General features: G+C 50.4%; 1 protein-coding gene across 1 annotated transcript; it reads right to left on the reverse strand.

Moving 5' to 3' along the window:
• Positions 1–1,100: 1,100 nt before the first annotated feature.
• On the reverse strand, positions 1,101–18,928 carry CALR (calreticulin). Its single transcript, XM_030196994.1, has 9 exons — positions 18,755–18,928; positions 6,904–7,005; positions 5,733–5,936; positions 4,111–4,205; positions 3,797–4,006; positions 3,316–3,429; positions 2,949–3,092; positions 2,716–2,808; positions 1,101–2,093 (listed from the first exon to the last, which is right to left on the reverse strand). Exons 1-9 carry the CDS (start codon positions 18,840–18,842, stop codon positions 1,899–1,901), a joined length of 1,245 nt encoding a protein of 414 aa, XP_030052854.1. The 5' UTR covers positions 18,843–18,928; the 3' UTR covers positions 1,101–1,898.
• Between the last annotated feature and the right edge of the window lie 1,243 nt (positions 18,929–20,171).

Below are 20,171 nucleotides of genomic sequence, written 5' to 3' on the forward strand. Positions count from 1 at the left end.
CGGCTGCTCACCCCTGCCATCTCCAGAAGACCGGCGGGCCAACGGGACCTGTGCTCCTGGGGTCGGTGCCGATTTCATGGACATCGGTACCGAAGATCCGGCCATCGACACCGATGCAGTCGACGTCGAGGGGCCTGCGCAAGTTCCAAAAAGACGGTCCCGCAGAACTTGCCTCGCCACCTGTGTCCGTTTCCGTAAACCGAGACACAAGGTGCACGTCTTGGTATCGTGCTCCGGCCCGAGGCACTGGAGGCACCAAGCGTGCGTGTCGGTCTGCGAGATATGCCGGCCGCAACGACCACACTTCTTAAATCCACTCGGGACCTTCGAAGACATCGACGGAAAAATCACGTTGGCGAAGTCAAAGTCGAAAAATAAATCGACCGCGCGGCCACAAGGCCGCAACGAGACGCCCCCCGCTAAAAGTACGAGGGGGAAACTAAGTTCTCTTTTTTTTTTTTGAAACAAAATAAAACAGAGAAACCAACGAAGAAAACAACGAAGAAGAAAAACACTTGCGTCAAAAGCGCGATCCGGTTTCCGGGGCTGACAGACGAACACGGCTCTCTCCAGCACGGAAAAGAAAAGAGAGCGGGAACGGTCGCGCACGGGCGGGAAGACTGCCACGCAGTGGGCGTGCCCTGCGTGCGGGACCGCCCGAAAGTTTTGTTCCGGTTGGTGGGGGCTGCTGTGGACGTCGACCCCAGTCGTGAGAACAAGCAGCCTGCTTGTCCTCGGAGAAAAGAGATTTACCCAGTGAACAGAGTTCCCAGGGAGGAATGTAGGGAGAGATGAGAGTGGAGAGGTACTGAGGAGCTGCAGAGTGAATGCACTTATAGGTCAATAAGAGGAGTTTGAACTGTATGCGGCAACAGGAAGCCAGTGAACTGACTTCAGGACTGCACAAGCATTACATGTTCATGCTGAAGACAGTTCAGTCTCAATCTACTGGTGGAAGTGCATAAGCCATCAGTCTAGAGGGCTAAGGAAAAGGAAAAAGCACTGGGGCCTTAGGTTGAGGATTAGCAGTGTACTGTACAGCAGCATGCTTCTAAAATTAAGCCTTCCACTTAGCACAGACCCACACAATCCATGCCACAGAAAGTAGACAACTTAATTTAATAGAAATTTTCACCATTCATACATTCAGAAGTGTTTGGATCAATACGGCAAGACCCCTGCTTGAACATTCGGTTCCCAATTTTCACAGAATGGTGGGCTCCATTTTGGACAGCACAGGGTCTAGTTACACAAGAGTCTGCTCCATGTGGAATAAATTACTCTTCCAGTCTGCAAGTAACAGTGTTTACCCCAGTAATGGCACTAAAGAATACTCCACCCAGCTAGAGTGGAGTCAATACATAGGAAACAGGATTACTTACACTGCTGAGCGCTTCTGGTTCCAAGGAGATGCAAGTTATCTTAAGTTGGCAACATTAACCCACATCAGTATTAGCACCTGTCCTCAACCTTTGGCTTCAGAACCATTAACACTATGCACAATACTGACTCTCCCCTTCAGTGCACCTGTTCTAAATACTGGGAAGCAGTTTCCCTCACTGCTCAAGCCCTGAAAAGAGCAAGATGCACTGAAGGGGGAGGGGAACAGCACCAAATCTTGGGTAACAGGAAAAGTATCTAGCATGACTGGAAAATAGGGGGAAGTAATACAGGAAAATGCAGTGTTTCTGGAAAGCACCCCTTTGTCACTGAATGGTCTTGCTGCCGGTATGTATTGGCATGGCAGGCAGGCAGGCAGCCAATCACTGCAGGCCTCATTTCTTTAGAAAAGGGGTTAAAACAAAAAGGACAGTAAAAAATATACTTTAAGTCTCATAGAGACATTGTTCTCTTCCCCCAAATTTGCAATGCTGTTATAGCTGCATTCCCCTCACACTTTAGAGCTCATCTTTAATAGTCTTCTCATCTTCCTCCTCGTCCTCATCCCCCTCTTCCTCTTTTTCCTCTTCTTCATCATCTTCTTCCGCCTCGGCTTCATCATCCCCACCCTCCTCTTTCCTCTTCTTGTCTTCTTCCTCCTGCTTTTTCCTTTCCTCCTCATCCTGTTGCTCTTTCATTTTCTTTTCAGCATCCTAGAACATAACCATACTGGGTCAGACCAATGTTCAAATCTAGCCTAGTATCCAGTTTCCAACAGTGGCCAATCCAGGTCTTAAGTACCTGTGGCAGAAACCCCCAAGTAGCAACAGTCCATGCTACCAAACCTAGGGCAAGCAGTGCCTTCCCCTCAATAGCAGACTATGGACTTTTCCTACAGGAACATTTTTAAACCCAGATACGCTAACAGCTGTTACCACATCCTCCAGCAACAAATTCTACAGCTGAGTGAAAAAAATATTTCGTCTCTGCAGATGCAGTTCTAGTCTCAGATATAAACCTTTCATATTATATAAATTACTATGTACCTGATTAGCTATATTTTGCATTAAATTGAGTAGCAGGATGTACGGGTCTAGAAAGTTTCATTCTTCACAGAAGGAAAGGGGCCTTAGCATCCAGTTTGGTATCCAGAATCACCCAGTAAAGAAGTGGACAGCCTGAAGGGGGTTTTGAAAGTATCAGGACAGCACCAGCCCAGTTCTTTCAAGTTCCTCCGTGGCAGAGAGGGCAGTGCATACAACAGGAGAGAACCTCACTCCTAAGCCCCTATTAGAAGTGTAAATAATCATGCTATTACAAGACCACTTTCTATACCTTCATGGCTCCCCAAGTCTCATTGCCATGCTCCTCTGCATATTTCTCATCATCTGTGATCAGGAAGTTGTCAAATATTGTGCCATGCTTCACCTGAAATTACAGTGAACACAGGTCAAAACCCTGCTTCAGCTTCTCCCAATTCTGGTCTAGCTCTTGTTTGCAATTTTGGAAAGTAGCTGTGCAAGGAGGGATCTGAGCAATGGGTAAAGTAGAAGCCCTTAATGTCCTACCTGCCAGAGATCCAGGCCTATAACTCCATGGTCATCATACTTGTACAGGTTGGAATCGGGGGTGTAATCCGGGTTATCAATTTCAGGGTGCACCCATTTCCCTTTGTAATCAGGGTTGTCAATCTGACGGGGTTTCCATTCACCCTGGGAAGAGAAGAATGAGGTTACAAAAAGTCATACAAACCCAATTCACAAAGCATCACTAGAACAGGAAGTAGCTTTAAAGAAATTGAAACAGCCAAGTCCAGCTGCAAGCCAAAGGTAACACTAATACATGGGTAGATTAAAACATAGGACAATGGCAGGGGAAACAAAGCAAAAGCTGCATATTCAATCCCACTGTCAGACCAGTCATTTGAAGTCTCACCTTATATTCTGGGTTCTGAATCATGGGAGGTTCCCACTCTCCATCCATTTCTTCATCCCAGTCCTCTGGTTTCACAGCATCTGGATCAGGAATGTGCTCAGGCTTGTCCCAATCCTAAAATCAGACATTTAGAACCTGAATACATTTTTCTCCTGAGTATTTCCAAGTGCCCTCTGACTATTCAGAAACTCTTCAGTCTCCCAATTGTCCCACACTAACCTGCACAGGACAGTGAATTTGAAAGTGAACAGTGCCACATGGCAGGGGGCTGAATGTTGACACATTAAGGTCCATACTTAAACCATCCACCCAAGACAGAACCAGTGAGGAAGAATAGCTGAGCAATATACTGCATCTATAGCTGGCAACTGGGCGATCTTTAGTGTACACCAGAATAACTGGGAAGCTGGATGTCCAACTGGTTTTTCTGCCTTCATCTATGGTTCTTTCCTATCCTATCAGCCAGAAAGCTGAAACTGACCTCTGGCTTTGTGTCCTCTGGATCATCAATCTTGGCCCGATCATCCCAATCCTCTGGCTTCTTGGCTTCAGGATCTTTGATTTTCTTGGGGGGCAGGAAATCCCAGTCATCCTCCAGGCTGCCTGACTCCACTTTACTGTTGTCGATCTTCACCTCGTATGTGTTGTCTGGTCGAACTATGAGCGTGTACAAGTGGGTGTGTACATCATCCTGAGGATAGAAGGATACCAGACAGGATATCATACTCTCCATTTCCTGGTTCCAAAATAACAGAGCTGGAACCTTCCCAGTGGTACATTGACTGCCCCCCTCACCTTACACCTGATGTCCTTGTTAATCTGCACATTCTTCCCCTTATAATTGAATATCACATGCACTTTCTTGGTTGGAGGACCACAAATGTCAGGGCCTGTGAAAGCAAGAAATCAGTGAGCAACCTGAAGGCACATGGAAAGTATTCTTCAGGGGGTTATGACAATCCACTTTTAGGAGGACATTCTGCTGATGTGCTCTCAGCAAATAGAAAAGATGCACTGTTTATGCTTTCATATTTGGGAGTGTTCCTGTTTATATCACCTACAATTAGATGTGGATACACAGGATTTACTGACGTGCTATCTGATTTAATGTCCTCTTTATGACTTGCTTTAAAGTTAAGCTCTAGAATTTTGCTGGAGGATATGGTAACAGTGGTTAGCGTATCTGGGTTTAAAAAAGGTTTGGAGAAGTTCCTGGAGGAAAAGTCCATAGTATACTATTGGAGACATGGGGAAGCTCTGTCTAGCAGGAACCATCTCTTCATGTCCAGTGTACAGCGCTGCGTACATCTAGTATCGCTACAGAAATGATTAGTAGTAAGCCACTGCTTGTCCTTGATTGGTAGCATGGAATATTGCTATTTGGGTTTCTGCCAGGTACTGTAGCCACTGCAGGAAGCTGGGCTAGATGGACAATTGGTCTGACCCCGTATGGCTATTCTTGTGTAAAATCACTATTGGATTAGATATATTTCTGGTTCAATGTAGACACCATGCTTATAATTTTTGTACATTTGATGGCAGCTCATATCTATAAATCCATTAGTTTTGTGCCAATTATGTATGCAATTACAGTAAGATTAGTTCCCATTTTGGTTTTTTTCTTCCTTTTTCATAGCAATGTTTAACATTTGTATTAACACCTTTTTAATATGTTAGTATTGGAGGAGTAGCCTAGTGGTTAGTGCAGCGGACTCTGATCCTGGGGAACTGGGTTCAATTCTCACTACAGCTCCTTGTGACTCCGGACAAGTCACTTAACCCTCCATTGTCCCAGGTACAAATAAGTACTTGTATTTACTATTTAAACTGCTTTGAATGTAGTTGGAAAAACCACAGAAATGCGGTCCCATTCCCTTTCATTTGTATGTTGGTTGTATATACAGGCACTTTTGGCACATGCATGATAGAGAAAAAACAGGGGTCTTCTGTTTTGTAGGATATTAATGTACTCAAAGTAAGTTTTAATTTTTTTATATATCCTGTGTAATCTTCAAATAGGGGCGTTATCTATATCGTGTTCATGTTTATTTCTGAAAACATTTATATTTTAGACTCCTGATGCACGCCTTGTAAGCCGAAGCAGCCATGTCGAGCCATATGAAGATTGTCAAAAGTATCTAGTACTTTTGTCATCTCTACTGTTGGGTTTGTTTGATGGTTTGATTGTAGCATTTGGTTCTTGTGTGTTTTTAGGGCTGTATGACCATCTCCTATTAACTGGTTAAGTATCACTAACCACAAATACTGCAGGGTGAACACAGCAAAATTGCGACTGTTGAAGCTGTAATTCATGTCAGCTATTTAAGGACAGCTACAAACTAAGCATACTGAGCTCTGTACAATAGCCTAGCAGGAAAAGGAAGAAAAGAGGATACACCTGGGAAAGGGGCTCTTACCAAACATAATGTTGTACTCTGATTCTCCATGCATGTCAGACTGATCCAGGTTGGAAGGGAAGAGCTTGATATAGCCTCCTCCACAGTCTATGTTCTGCTCATGTTTCACGGTGAACTGGATGACCAGAGTTTTGTCCTTGTTACTGAACGGCTCAAATCTTGCCGACTGGGCATAGAAATGAGCACCCTGACTTGTCTGAAGACCTATGAAAGAAAATGTGGATTTTATATGAGGTGAGATGCAGATACATCTTAGGTGGTCAGAAGGGAACATGCAGCCCAGCACAGAACTAGTCATTGTTCTACTTTCCCAGGCTAAATAACCTGTCAGCTCAGGAAGAAACCCTTCAGGGCAAGACTGCAAAAGGTATTTCAGTACTGAATAAGCCTGGATGCTGTAAGCTTAGGATTGCAGGATAATCATGGAGCACTAACTTGTTGATTTTCCTTACTGTGCTACTGACAGGGCAAGCATTAACCTGAAGAGAACACTAAATGGGCTCTTCCCACTACAACCCTGGGCTGAGAAGTCCCAGGCACCAGATCTAAAAATTGGCTCCTACTGTGGGCCAAGCTGACAAGAACATAATCTATGGCCAAGATAAAGCACTGGTAATAACAGGCACTAAAGTCACTACTCCCTCTAGGACCCTGTGGTCTGGAATCTCACCTCCCCCCCCCCTTCTCAAAATCCCCAGGGGCTATCTTCTACTGGCAGCTCCAATTCATAGATGCTGCCTACAGCCAGCTCCAGAACCTTCCCTCTGCTGCATCTTCCTATTTCTGGCGAGGCTGGTCACAGGTGGCATGTATGAATTGCTTCCATTTGCCAGCAACCTCTAGGAGTAAAGACAATGTTAATGGGGGGGGGGGGGGGGGGGGGAGAGAAAGATTTGAGAAAGATACTGGATCTCATATGGGAAAGAAGTGTCAACGTAAGAACTGGCTCAGGGCACCAGTCTCTTGAGCCAACTGTGCCAACAGGGTATGGTCTGGCCCAAATCAGAACCACTTCAACTTAATAGGTTGAGGATCAAAAATAAAAAACCAATAAAAAACAAAATCCTAAAAGCAAAAATGCAAACAAAACACAGAAGAAAAGGCAAAGCAAAAACTGAAGACAATCTGTTTTGCTCTGATTCTAGAAGTTTGTTGGTGTCAATCAGCTCACCTTTACTCTTTTCTACATCACCATAGAACTTGCCAGCGCTCAGCACAAATTTCCCATAGTCAGACTTGTGTTTAGACTCCACCCAGCGCTGGGTCCAACCATCTGCAAAAATGCAAGTGATGAGTCCAGTTTATGAACAAAGACTTCCCTGATTTCCAGCACCACTTTAGCTACACACTCCACACCACTGCCAAGCCACAGCCCTTAAGGCAATCAGAGTAACCTGTGGCAAAGGTTTAGCCACCCTGACTGGAAAAGTTAGTTATGTAAGAAACAGAAGTCTAATCAGTACTACAGTTATCAGCTGAACCTGACATACAACTGATTGAATATGATTCCCAAATGGCAATCTAAGCCTGCCTAGTGCAAAATATGGTTTAACAGCTTATCACACTGACAGTGCACTTACTTCCCAGTCACTAAAGTCAGGGGAATTTGAGTGAATAGTGCTCTGCATGCCACTTCTTGCTATTTACTTTTGAGAACCCAGCAACCAAGGTCCTCGAGAGCAACACCCCAGCCCTGTTTAAGATTTCACCATCCCTCACCAGATCACTATATTCATGAGCTTCACACCCCCTGCCCCCCAAACTTGCTCCCCTTCCCGCCTGTGCTACACCTATAATCTGCATTCCCTATAACCAGGGGTGTGCTAGTAACGGGCTCTCTCTCCGGGCATAGCTAGGCATACCTTTGCCGAGCCCCACCAGCCAATAAATGGACTGCCACCATTCTCTGCTGCTTGTTTCTGGCTCTGAGCAGCATGATGGAACCTTCTTGCGCTTGTGTGAAAAGTCCCAGCCTGATGCTCAGAGTCAGAAACAAGGAGCAGCAGTCTATTTACTTGGCTGGTGGGGTCAGCATCACTGCCAAAGTAAAAGTTAATTCAGGAGGGGGCCCAAGCCCACATTTTGGGAGTCAGTTGTTAAAGTAGCCATGGGGAGGCCTACTTTAACAACCGGCTCCCAAATTTTTAAAAACTTAACGGCTCTCGAGCCCGCTCCAGCACACCACTGCCTATAACAGTTCACATTCCTCCATAGTGTTCCCTATCACTGCTCTTTCCATCACTTACTATAGTACTGTACCCACAATCTCCCCATCCCTCACCACAGCGCTGTAGCCCCCCAGTCTCCCTATAACACACCCCATCCCTCACCACAGTGCTGTAGCCCCCCAGTCTCCCTATAACACACTCCATCCCTCACCATAGCACTGTAGCCCCAGTCTCCCTATAATACACCCCATCCTTCACTATAGCGCTGTAACCCCAGTCTCCCTATAACTCTGGTCCCCCCCCCCCCATCCCTCAACCATAGTGCCGTAACCCCACAGTCTCCTTATAACACTCTGGTCCCCCCATCCCTCACCATAGTGCCATAGCCCCAGTCTCCCTATAACACTCCGGTCCCACCATAGCCCCAGTCTCCCTATTACACTCTGCTCCCCCCCCCCCATCCCTCACCATAGCGCTGTAGCCCCACAGTCCCCCTATTACACTCTGGTCCCCCCACCCGTCACCATAGCGTTGTAGCCCCACAGTCCCCCTATTACACTCCGGTCCCCCTGAAGGAGTGGAACGCCGGTACTACCTGAATACTACTGAGCAACAGGACAACCTCATGTTTTGTGCCTACTGATGGACTTTTACTTATGCACTCTACCTCTGCTTTTGGCTGTTTGGCCACACCTTATTACTGCACTGGACATTTGTGCCTTATCCAGTTTTACTGTTTACTAACAAGACAAGTTTGCTGTTTACTAATGTGCAGACAGAATGCAGGGCTATTAGATATATATCTTGTAACAGTAGTTTGCAAGGCCTATACAAGACCAGCTTGCACGTAGCAACGCCATCTGAATAGGCGACCTTGGAGGGTGCTGACACCCCCCCTGCATTCCTGAGCCGCACCTTATCTCCTGTGCTAGAAAGGAGTATTGTGTGTACAGAATAAGCTGCTAAGTTTCGTTTTTCTTGCCAGTATCATTTCAGTGTTATGACGTGTGTACGTACTGGGACTACAATTTTGTACTGTAAGAACTACAAATGTTTACTGCGCATGATAGTTGTGACGTGTAAGGGGCCAAATGCGCAGGCCCAGAAGGGAAGTATAAATGTAAGTGTCAGATGATTTATGACACACAGTGTCCCGAGGCTACTCGGTGCTGTTCACTTGCTAGCAATAAAGTTGCCTTGTTTGGAACCAAAATTTGCCTTTCGTCTCCTGATTTCCCACCTGTTTCATTGGCGACCCAGATGGGACAGAAGTAGAAAGGGGAATCGGATTATATTCTTCCCCTCCCCCACTGCAGTCGGATCGGGTCATCGATTCCCACCCGAGGAGGTGGTGAGTGGCCACCGCTGATTTCAGCGTCCATCTCCCGGAGGAGGGCCGATCCACTCCGCCTGACTGTAGAGGGGGCTGTGTGGTTCCAACAAGGCACCTTTTTCCATTTCAGGGAGAAGCGCACGACGGCGCGGCCTGCGACCCCGGCGGACAGGCGAGTATACTCTACGTAGTGACCGGCCCAGTAAGGACCGAAGAAGAGGCGTGATCACCCTCTTTTAGCCAGTGACTAATACGGACTATTGGTATCCGACTAGGTCCCGAAACTCACTAGGCTCCGGCGACGAAACCGAGCGGCGAACGAACGAGGGGGGGTTTCTTGTGGCGTATGAAAGTGTGTGAGTGGGCTTGCAGTTCCAGGCCGGGCGACCGCGTCCTGGTCAGGGCCGAGTGTTGACCCTTCTGTGTCTGGTGGAACGAGACCCCTTACTCCTCCACCTCCCTTTTCCCCCTTTGTCCGTCACCTGTCCTTTGGCACTCAGGTTAGGATGGGCGGGGGTGGGTCTTCACCGTTAGATTTAATGACGGAACACTTCAGCGAAGTGTTCGACCTAGATAAATGTAGCAGGGCCGGGATGATACAGAGATGTCAATTTATGTGGCCAGGGCTAGGAATTGCTGGATGGCCCCCGGAAGGGTCATTCGAGTATGAGAAAGTGGCGGCGGTCATGAATATTGTTATAATTGAGGGGAACCCAGGCTGTCCAGAGGACATTCCATACATAGAAGCGTGGTTGGATGTAGTCCGGGATCCGCCGGCCTGGGCCCAACGGAAGGTAGAAAAGGCCGCCCTTATGTTGGTAAAGCAGAGAAAAGGCCGGAAAACCAAACTTAGAACCCTGCCGACCCACGCCTTCGCTCTCCAAAGCTCGGCAACCGCTGCCGTCCCGAAGGCCGCAGGGACCGCCCCCATACGGCCTACCGCCCCTAGCACTGAAGCCACTGAGACCACGCCCCCTGCTACCAGGGTGAAAGCAGGAACTACGCCCAGTACTACCAACACACTTTCTAGGAAAAAACCCCCAAAGAAAACCGCAGGGACAGTTCAGGGTTTGGCCGAGAAGAAGCTTCCAAAAGCCCCGATACTTGCTACGGCGGAAGCATACGAAGACGACATCGCGCCGCCGCCCTATGCTCCTATGTACCCTGACCTTACGGGCCTAGCAGAAGGCCCCGCTGATGCCGGGACTTCCGGGTCAGAGTCGGATGCCGGGGAGACGTCCCGCCCAGCCTCACCTGAGTCACCTGGCCCCGCAACCACACGGAAGAGTAAACGGGTTGTGAAGAACATTACTCGGTTCCCCCAATCGAGTCCGCAACAGGCCCTTCCGTCCAGCCGAAAAGAGGGAACCTCCCACTTATTCCCAGTTCGACAGTCCACCACCTATACCCCTAACCCGGCGGAAGGGGGGGGCCAGCCCATCGAATCAACCGTCTATAGCCACGTTCCCTTCTCAAGCGCCGATTTGTATAACTGGAAATTCCATGGGCCGTCCTACGACCAGAAACCCGAGCAGCTGATAGAGCTGGTGGAAGGTATTATATACAGTTATAATCCAACGTGGGCAGACCTTAGGCAGTTGAGCGCCCACATCCTGACCTCTGAAGAACGCCGCCTTTTACAACAAAATATGGAGCAAGCCATTCGGGATGCGAATCCGGCCCATGCCAATTTACAGAACCTACTAGAAACGGAGGCACCCATCGCTGCCCCCACGTGGGATTACCGAACCGCCGAAGGCCAAACCTTTATCCGCCGATACCAACAGGCGTACCTGGCCGCCTTAAAGAAGGGGAAGCAGAAGGTTACCAACATGGGAAAAATCCACAGTGTAGTCCAACAAAAGGAGGAGAGTCCAGGGGACTTCCTTGAACGACTTATGGAAGCATTTAGGAGGCACAGCCCGATAAATCCCGAGGACCCTAAGAACCTCCCAACCGTGGTTATGAGTTTTGTTAGCCAGTCAGCACCGGATATACGAAGAAAGCTACAGAGAACGGAGGGGTTCGAAGGGATGAGCCTAAGCCAACTGAAAGCTATAGCTGATCGTGTATTCGGATATCGAGACCAGGAGGAGAAGGTGGAGGCCCGGAAGGAATCGACCAGACGGATGCGGGAGAAGGCAGATGTGTTGGCCACGGTGCTGGAAGAACGAATGAGGTCTAGACCAAAGGGGAGGGGCAGGAGAACAAGAGGAACGCGGTCCCCCATAGGGCGTAACCAGTGTGCAAATTGCCGACAAGAAGGACACTGGTGGGCTGATTGTCCAGAGGAGATACGGGACAACCCGAGAGAAGAGGAATCATGGGACCGGCAGAGAGAGGAGGAGACCGGCGACCGCACGGGGGCCCCTAGGCGAGGCCGTGGAAGGGGCCGAAGAGAGAGAGGACGGGATGACCGGAGGGAATGGCAGATGGCTGTGGACGCTACCCGAGACGGCACAGCATGAAGAAACCGGGAGGGCAAAGTCCCCACTGACCCTCTGGTGGAAATTCGGGTGGGGACAGAATCTATGAAGGCCTTACTAGACACAGGGGCCCAGCGATCTGTTATCACCACTGCCATAGCCCCAGCCACGAAAGAAACTATACCAATTGTGGGAGCCTCCGGGAAATCCCTTGCGGCCCCCCTCCTCAAAGAGCGCCAAGTCCAGATCGGAGGGACGATGGTGTCCCATCAGTTCATACACATCCCTGGATGCCCGGTCCCCTTGATTGGTCGAGACCTACTCTGTAAGCTCCAGGCCACCCTGAAGTTCAAGACTACGGGTGAAGTGGAAGCTCGCTTTGAAGATCGGCCAGTAACACTTATCTGTCCAGTAAGAGAAGAATGGAGACTACACGCTCCCCCAACTGTGGGACCCGGCGACTGCCGTTACGACCAGAATACCCCTTTCGCCCAGCAGAGGCGGGCCATAATGGATGAAGTGCCTGATGTATGGGCGGAATTGAACCCCGGCGGACTGGCCGTAAACGCTATCCCCATCTGGATTGAGCTCAAACCGAATGCTCAAGTTGTTAACCAAGGACAATACCACATCCCCTATGCAGCCCGGCATAGTATGCACATACATCTACAGAAACTCCTTCAACAGGGAGTCCTTAAGCCAATCAGATCCGCATGGAACACCCCATTGTTGCCCGTTAAGAAGCCAGGAACATCCGAGTACAGACCCGTCCAGGACCTGAGGAAAGTCAACAACCAGGTAGCCGACATAGTTGCCCTCGTACCGAACCCATACTCCATCCTAGCCCAAGTGCCCTCTCAGACCAAGTGGTACAGTGTCATTGATTTGAAGGACGCCTTCTTCTCCATCCCTCTTGCTGTTGACAGCCAAAAGTTGTTTGCCTTCACGTGGGAAGACTTACAGACGGGAACCAAGCAGCAATATACATGGACCCGGCTTCCCCAGGGGTTCAAGAACTCCCCCACCCTCTTTGGTGACCAGCTTGCCCAGGACCTGAAAACGTACCAAGACGAGTACGGGCCGGTCGTCCAATACGTGGATGACCTGTTGGTGGCCCGTGAGACGTACACGGACTGTGCAGAAGCCACCCTTTACCTCTTGAAAACCCTGGAAGCCCAGGGGTACCGGGCCAGTCGCAAGAAGGCGCAGATATGCGAGATCGAAGTCGAGTATCTGGGGTTTCGCCTCCGAGAAGGAACCCGACGGCTCGGTATCCCCCGAACCCAAGCCATCCGCAACCAACCCACTCCTGCAAATAAGAAGGAACTACGGGCACTCCTCGGAGCCGCTGGATATTGCCGCATTTGGATTATCAATTTTGCCATCCTGACCCACAGTTTGTACGCCAAACTGAAAGGACCTGAACTCGAGGGCCAAAATCTCCAGTGGGAGAAACACGAACTGAAAGCCCTTCAGGACCTCAAGGAGGCCCTTGTGGCCCCACCAGCGCTCGGACTGCCAGATGTGACTAAGCCGTTCTACTTGTTCATCGACGAAAAGAAGGGATTGGCACTTGGAGTTCTCACCCAACTGGTCGGCACCTGGCAACGCCCTGTAGCATACCTCTCCAAGAGCATGGACAACGTGGCACGAGGATGGCCGGGCTGTCTCCGAAGCATTGCAGCGGCCTGTCTCCTGATACACGAGGCCAATAAACTCACGTTTGGTCAAACACTTTTTGTGACCACACCCCACACCATCCGAGGCCTACTCGAGAGCCACGGACCCAGATGGATGACCAACTCCCGATTGGTCAAATACCAAGCCCTCCTGTGCGAAAATCCGGAGGTGCGGATCTTGGACACGACCAACCTCAATCCTGCCACCCTCCTTCCGGCCCCTGAACCACCACTCCACGACTGTGAAGAGGTCATGGCCACTGTGCACTCGAGCAGACCTGACCTGAAGGATCAACCCTGGCAAGGGGGCATCACCCTTTTTACCGATGGAAGCAGCCAGGTGATAGAGGGAATTCGAAGAGCTGGCTATGCGGTGGTGTCTGAGGACCATGTGATCGAGGCCATGGCTCTGACACCCGGAACATCAGCCCAGAAAGCGGAGCTAATCGCCCTCACCAGAGCCCTCCTGTGGGCTGAAGGGAAAGTTGTCAACATTTACACCGACTCCAAATACGCTTTCCTCACCCTCCAGGTGCACGGAGCCTTGTACAAGGAGAGGGGATTTCTGACAGCTGAAGGGAAAGGACTTGCAAATGCCGCTGAAATCTGCCAATTACTCGAGTCGGTATGGAAGCCGAAGAAGGTGGCTGTGATGCACTGCAGGGCCCACACTGGAAGAACGGACCCTATCGCCCGGGGAAATCAGCGGGCAGACGACGCTGCAAAAAGGGCAAGTCAGCTCCCCTACTCCTCTCACCCTCCTGACCCCGTACTCGTCGTCCAGCTCCCTACGGAGACCCCTATTTACACCCCCCAAGAAACGGAATGGGCCCAACAAGAGGGTCTACAGTCACGCAATGGCTGGTGGATACTACAGGATGGGCGCATATGGATACCCGAAGCCTTGGCCTGGACGGTGGCCAAGGAGGCTCACGACCGCACCCACCTGGGAAGGGACGCCCTGGGGCGCTTACTTGAGAAGACCTACTACATCAACAAACTATCCCTGTGGACCAAAAACGCTTCCAGCCGATGCGCGACTTGTGCCCGGAACAACCCTCGAACGGGGCCCGGCCCTATGCCAGGACATGTTCTCCGAGGCACCAGCCCTTTCCACGTGTGCCAGATTGACTTCACACACATGCCCCCGGCGCGCGGTTACAAAGCTATCATCGTCGCCGTGTGTACCTACACCGGATGGATTGAAGCCCAGCCCACTAGAACGGAAATGGCTAAAGAAGTTACCTCCCTACTGCTTCATCAAATCCTACCCAGATACGGCCTCCCCAAGCAAATAAATTCTGACAACGGCCCCGCCTTCGCCAGTGAAGTAACACAACAGCTCAGTACCAGACTGGGCCTCGATTGGAAGTTGCATTGTGCCTGGAGACCCCAAAGCAGTGGAGTAGTAGAGAGGGCTAACCGATTCCTGAAGAACCAGCTTGCCAAGCTATGCCAAGAAGCAAAAGCCAAGTGGCCCGACCTGCTTCCACTGGCCTTGCTGCATCTTAGGTGTACCCCCAAGGCTACAGGCCTTACTCCTTACGAGATGATGTACGCTAGGCCACCACCACTGCCCTCCTTTCCCGACTCCTTGCAGATACAGGGTGAGAGTTCCTTAGTAAAACAGATGAGAGCCTTACACCAGGTAGTGCAAGACATCCAGCAGTACACTGAAAGAGTAGCTCCCTTGGTCCTCACCAATCCGACGCACCGGTTCAGGGTGGGAGACGAGGTATGGGTAAAAGAGTGGGATGAATCTGACTGCCTAAAGCCAAAATGGAAGGGGCCCTCCCTTGTTCTCCTAACGACCTCCACCGCTGTTAAAATTGCAGGAAGCCCAGTGTGGATACATTGGACCCGATTGAAGCCTGCTGCTCCCACTAGCAGCTCCCTGAAGCGTTGGACTGCGCACCAACATCCTGACGCTCCATTACGGCTGACTCTAAGAAAGACGTGAACCACCAGATTCATGCCTGCCCAGCAACAGGAACTCAGTTTCTGGACCCACTGCGTTTTTGGCTCTCTCTTTATCGCAGCCATAATCGTGGGCCTTATCATCTTCTTGCTGCAAAGGCTCGGATACCTTCCACCGCATATATGATGCTTAGCCTACTACTCCTCCTTTGCTCAGTCCCGAGCTCTTACCCCTTGAGCCAGAACTGTACTGAATGTTTGCGCCTCGTGCGCCACCGTATAGAGAAAGGATATCACCTAGTCACTACCCTCATTCACCAGACGCAGCCCCCGGAAGGCGATTGCCAGTTTCTCCCGACTTGTGCCCTCATCACTCCGAATGGCCTCCAACAGTTCCACAGATGCCTCCAAGGAAATCTCACTATCTGCCACAGCCCTACCAAACCAAGATACTACAATGTCACCCTCAGCGTAGGACTCCCTGCGTATGTGGCCGGACCTCCGGGAGTCGAGGGAGATGGCATCCTGTATTACATTAATTCCACTCGTATCCTTGTCGGTGGCATCCAAACTGTGGCAACCCTCACCTTCGACGTCTGTGCCGCCATGGACAAGCACCCTTGGTCTCGCAAGTGTGGTAGCCAGAGTTGGCGAGAGGCATACGTTAAGGACCACAAGTATGTCTGCCCCTTCAGTCCGGACATGAGATGCTGCTCCCCATGGGTGTGGCTCCCATGCGCCGGCGACACTCGAGCCTCCGGCTGGGACCGAGTATGTGCTTATACGGGAGGAGGATATGCCGGATGCGCCGGCCTGGGTGAATTTCGTCGAGGTTCTGGTAACTATGTGTCCCTAGACTGGCCCATCCGAGGACACGACATGCCCTGGAGAGGAACGTGGGGCCTCGGCATTGACGGCGGAGGAATGGATCCGTTGACATATATTACCATATATCAGAGTCTCGAAACGAAGCCTCCTACGCACTACCAGACTACTGTTGTCGGCTACCAAGACGTATTTGATGAAATTGCTCGTGCTGAGCAGACCGAGACTAAATTCCCCATTTCCCCAGAAGCCCGAAATATGTTCCTCAATTTGGCTGAAAACATCGCCCTCTCCCTCGGAATTGCCAACTGTTTCGTCTGTGGAGGCACCGACATGGGTGAACAATGGCCCTGGGAAGCGAGAGAGATCCGACAACACACATGGGATGCACTCAACACCACTAACATTACCTTTCCCCAACGGCCGAAGCCGTACGAATGGGCCCTGAGAACAAATATCATAGGTACCCTCTGCGCTAGTCGAGCGCCATCGAAGCGTTACTCTGTACCAGTGGGAGACTCTGCTTGTACGGGGGTTCTTCACTACAATGGCAGCCGGACGACCTGGTGGCAAACGGACAACCTGCCCGCCCCGGAGCCTATCTGGACAGAACCCACCTTGAACATGACATGGACCTACGGAGGGAACGCTTCCCTCAAGTGGGTAGCCCCGGCGGGCTACTACTATATCTGCGGACGCAGGGCCTATGAACAGCTCCCGACCCGCTGGTACGGTACCTGCCTCTTGGGCACGGTCCGACCTAGTTTTTTCCTTCTGCCCATACAAGTCGGCGAAACTTTGGGTATCCCCCTTTACGTGGAAAAGGGGCCTGATAATCCTACCCGACGACGACGGTCTTTCCCACCCGTCAAGCCCAAGGTCCAAATTGGAGACTGGAAAGACAATGAGTGGCCGCCTGAACGCATCATTCATTACTATGGACCGGCCACGTGGGCTGAAGATGGTACATGGGGGTACCGCACCCCTATCTACATGCTAAATCGCATTATTCGCCTACAGGCCGTACTCGAAATCCTCACTAACGATTCTGCCCTGGCCCTCAATATCCTAGCTCGACAAAACACTAAGCTCATTACCGCCGTCTACCAAAATCGCTTGGCCCTTGACTACCTCTTAGCCCAGGAGGGCGGGGTGTGTGGCAAGTTTAACCTCAGTAATTGCTGCTTACAGATTGATGACCAGAGCCATGTCATCAGGGAGATAACTGACCGGATGGTCAAACTGGCCCACGTCCCCGTCCAGACCTGGAACAGTGCGTGGGATTGGACTTCCTCCCTCACCAGCTGGCTCCCAACCTCCGGGAGCCTGCGAGGCCTCCTCGTCATGGGTGGCCTGTTTTTGCTGTCCTGCCTATTAATCCCCTTGTCTCTTCCCTTAGTTTTCAGGTGCCTCCGCTCCACCATGGAAAGCATCGCTGACCGCCGTGCTGCTGCCCAACTTATGGCTCTCCAGATGTACTCCCCCATTCCCCAGTCTGATGAAGCTGACGATGAAGCACCTTGTGGCTGACGTGTACTTTGAACCCCTTGAGTCACTCAATGGGCCATCACCCTTGTGCCAGCAAAAGACCGGCTACAAAGGGGGGGGGATTCCACTAGGGGCCCTCCGTCTCAACCCCGGCGAAGCAACCAACGGCTGCGCAAGGGCTTAGGGCTCGCTTGTTGCCTCCCTCGCTAACTATCCTTGTCCTTTCTTTCCGTTTCAGGGTTCATGGAGGTGATACTCTCCACCAGAATGGATGTTCAAGTATCAAAAGGGGGGAATGAAGGAGTGGAACGCCGGTACTACCTGAATACTACTGAGCAACAGGACAACCTCATGTTTTGTGCCTACTGATGGACTTTTACTTATGCACTCTACCTCTGCTTTTGGCTGTTTGGCCACACCTTATTACTGCACTGGACATTTGTGCCTTATCCAGTTTTACTGTTTACTAACAAGACAAGTTTGCTGTTTACTAATGTGCAGACAGAATGCAGGGCTATTAGATATATATCTTGTAACAGTAGTTTGCAAGGCCTATACAAGACCAGCTTGCACGTAGCAACGCCATCTGAATAGGCGACCTTGGAGGGTGCTGACACCCCCCCTGCATTCCTGAGCCGCACCTTATCTCCTGTGCTAGAAAGGAGTATTGTGTGTACAGAATAAGCTGCTAAGTTTCGTTTTTCTTGCCAGTATCATTTCAGTGTTATGACGTGTGTACGTACTGGGACTACAATTTTGTACTGTAAGAACTACAAATGTTTACTGCGCATGATAGTTGTGACGTGTAAGGGGCCAAATGCGCAGGCCCAGAAGGGAAGTATAAATGTAAGTGTCAGATGATTTATGACACACAGTGTCCCGAGGCTACTCGGTGCTGTTCACTTGCTAGCAATAAAGTTGCCTTGTTTGGAACCAAAATTTGCCTTTCGTCTCCTGATTTCCCACCTGTTTCACCCCCATCCCTCACCATGGCGCTATAGCCCCCCAGTCTCTCTATAACACTTCTGTGCCCCATCCCTCACCATAGCTCTGTAGCCCAGCCCCCCAGTCTCCCTATAACACTCCGGTCCCCACATCCGTCACCATAGCGCTGTAGCCCCACAGTCTCCCTATAGTCCCCCCATCCCTCACCATAGCGCTGCCCCCCTTCCTCCTCCTCCGGTACCTCTGTCGCTGAACTCTTCCTTGAAATAAACGACGGCGTGGGCCGCGACCACAGCTGGGAGAAGGCGTAGCGCGAGCCAGGCGATCATGGCAGCACCACAACCGGGAGTCAAAGACGAGAAAACCAGCGGACAAGAAGTTGAGGTGGGGGCGGGTGCGGTCTCCCGCAGCTTTTATAACGCCTGGGTCCGCGCAACCCAACTATGCCCGCAAATACGTCACCGCCTCTCCGCTCTCTAATGGTCCAGGCGGTCGACTCGCACGCTGATTGGCCTCTCCCCTTGCCCAGCAGGTTTTTCCGGACCGCCCCTCCCATCTGCTTCCCAGATGGCTGAATGTTATTGGGCAGCGGGCTCGCGCTCGCTGGCCAACGAGCACTCACCACGCAGGGGCCTCCTACTAGGCGTCTTCTGATTGGCGAAGCTGTTGGCGAGGTGGGCCGTGGTACAGAGAGATTGCGAGAGAGCGCATGCAAGATTGTCACAGGACTCAAATAAAGCTTCATTCAATCACGCCGGCGCCGTTGGCTGTCTGGATCACGTGATTTGAGACAAACCTGGAGACCCAGGAATTGAGATTGACGTATGGCCCATGTTTTGCAACACGGAAGTTATTTGCATGTCCATTATAATAAGACAATCTGCCAGAAATGATGTGAATGATAATAGCAGCTTGGAATTATGTAGTATCTTTCATTCAAACAAAGGATTAACTCCCTTCCCTAGATAAGAGGTGTGCACTGGAATATAATGTGACCCCCCCGTCCCCAGTCAATTTTCATTTCCGTCCACACACCATTCCATTCCTATAGTTTTCTTTCATTTTTGAAAAGATCTTGTAAATTCAAGCAAAACATAAACTGCATCTTATAACTTGTTTAATTCGCCAATTACAGCAAGCAGCGGCAGTACAGGGGGTGCCACCATTTAAAAATATTAGCCTATGCAGATGATATCTTAGTGATAGTGGCCAATATCTGCCGTTCGCTGGGACCCCTGCTGGAACTCTTTGAGGCATACAAGCATGTGGCCGGGTTTGTATTCAATCACAGTAAATCATGGGCCCTCTCAATGGCGGCAGAGGGAAGCCTGCAGAGCTTGAGCAGGCTCCCATTTAAGCTAGCTGATGGAAGCATAAAATATCTGGGGGTGTTACTACCTGCGAACTTAACTCACTTACACATTCAGAATGTATATCAGTTGTTACAGAGTACACAACAACAATTGCACGGGTGGGAGTCTCTTCCCTTGAATCTAGGTAGGATAGCGATGTATAATATGTTTATAGTCCCAAAGTGGCTATATATTTTCCAAGTGTTGCCATTGGTCTTGAGACACAGAGAAGAGAGAAGAATAAAATGCTACGACGCTTCCTCTGAAAAGGAAAAGGAGCACAACTTTCATTAATGACGCTGCGCA

The sequence above is a fragment of the Microcaecilia unicolor genome, chromosome 3, assembly GCF_901765095.1.
Source record: "Microcaecilia unicolor chromosome 3, aMicUni1.1, whole genome shotgun sequence".
In the NCBI taxonomy this organism is placed as follows: domain Eukaryota; kingdom Metazoa; phylum Chordata; class Amphibia; order Gymnophiona; family Siphonopidae; genus Microcaecilia; species Microcaecilia unicolor.

Bases quoted from the DNA above. Each gene is read 5' to 3' on its own strand.
- CALR (XM_030196994.1), bottom strand. From the start codon at position 18,842: ATGATCGCCTGGCTCGCGCTACGCCTTCTCCCAGCTGTGGTCGCGGCC. The intron at 5,937-6,903 runs GTGAGCTGATTG...TTTCTTTCATAG, and splicing joins TGATGTAGAAAAGAGTAAAG to GTCTTCAGACAAGTCAGGGT. The intron at 4,206-5,732 runs GTAAGAGCCCCT...TTGCTTTCACAG, and splicing joins AGAGTACAACATTATGTTTG to GCCCTGACATTTGTGGTCCT.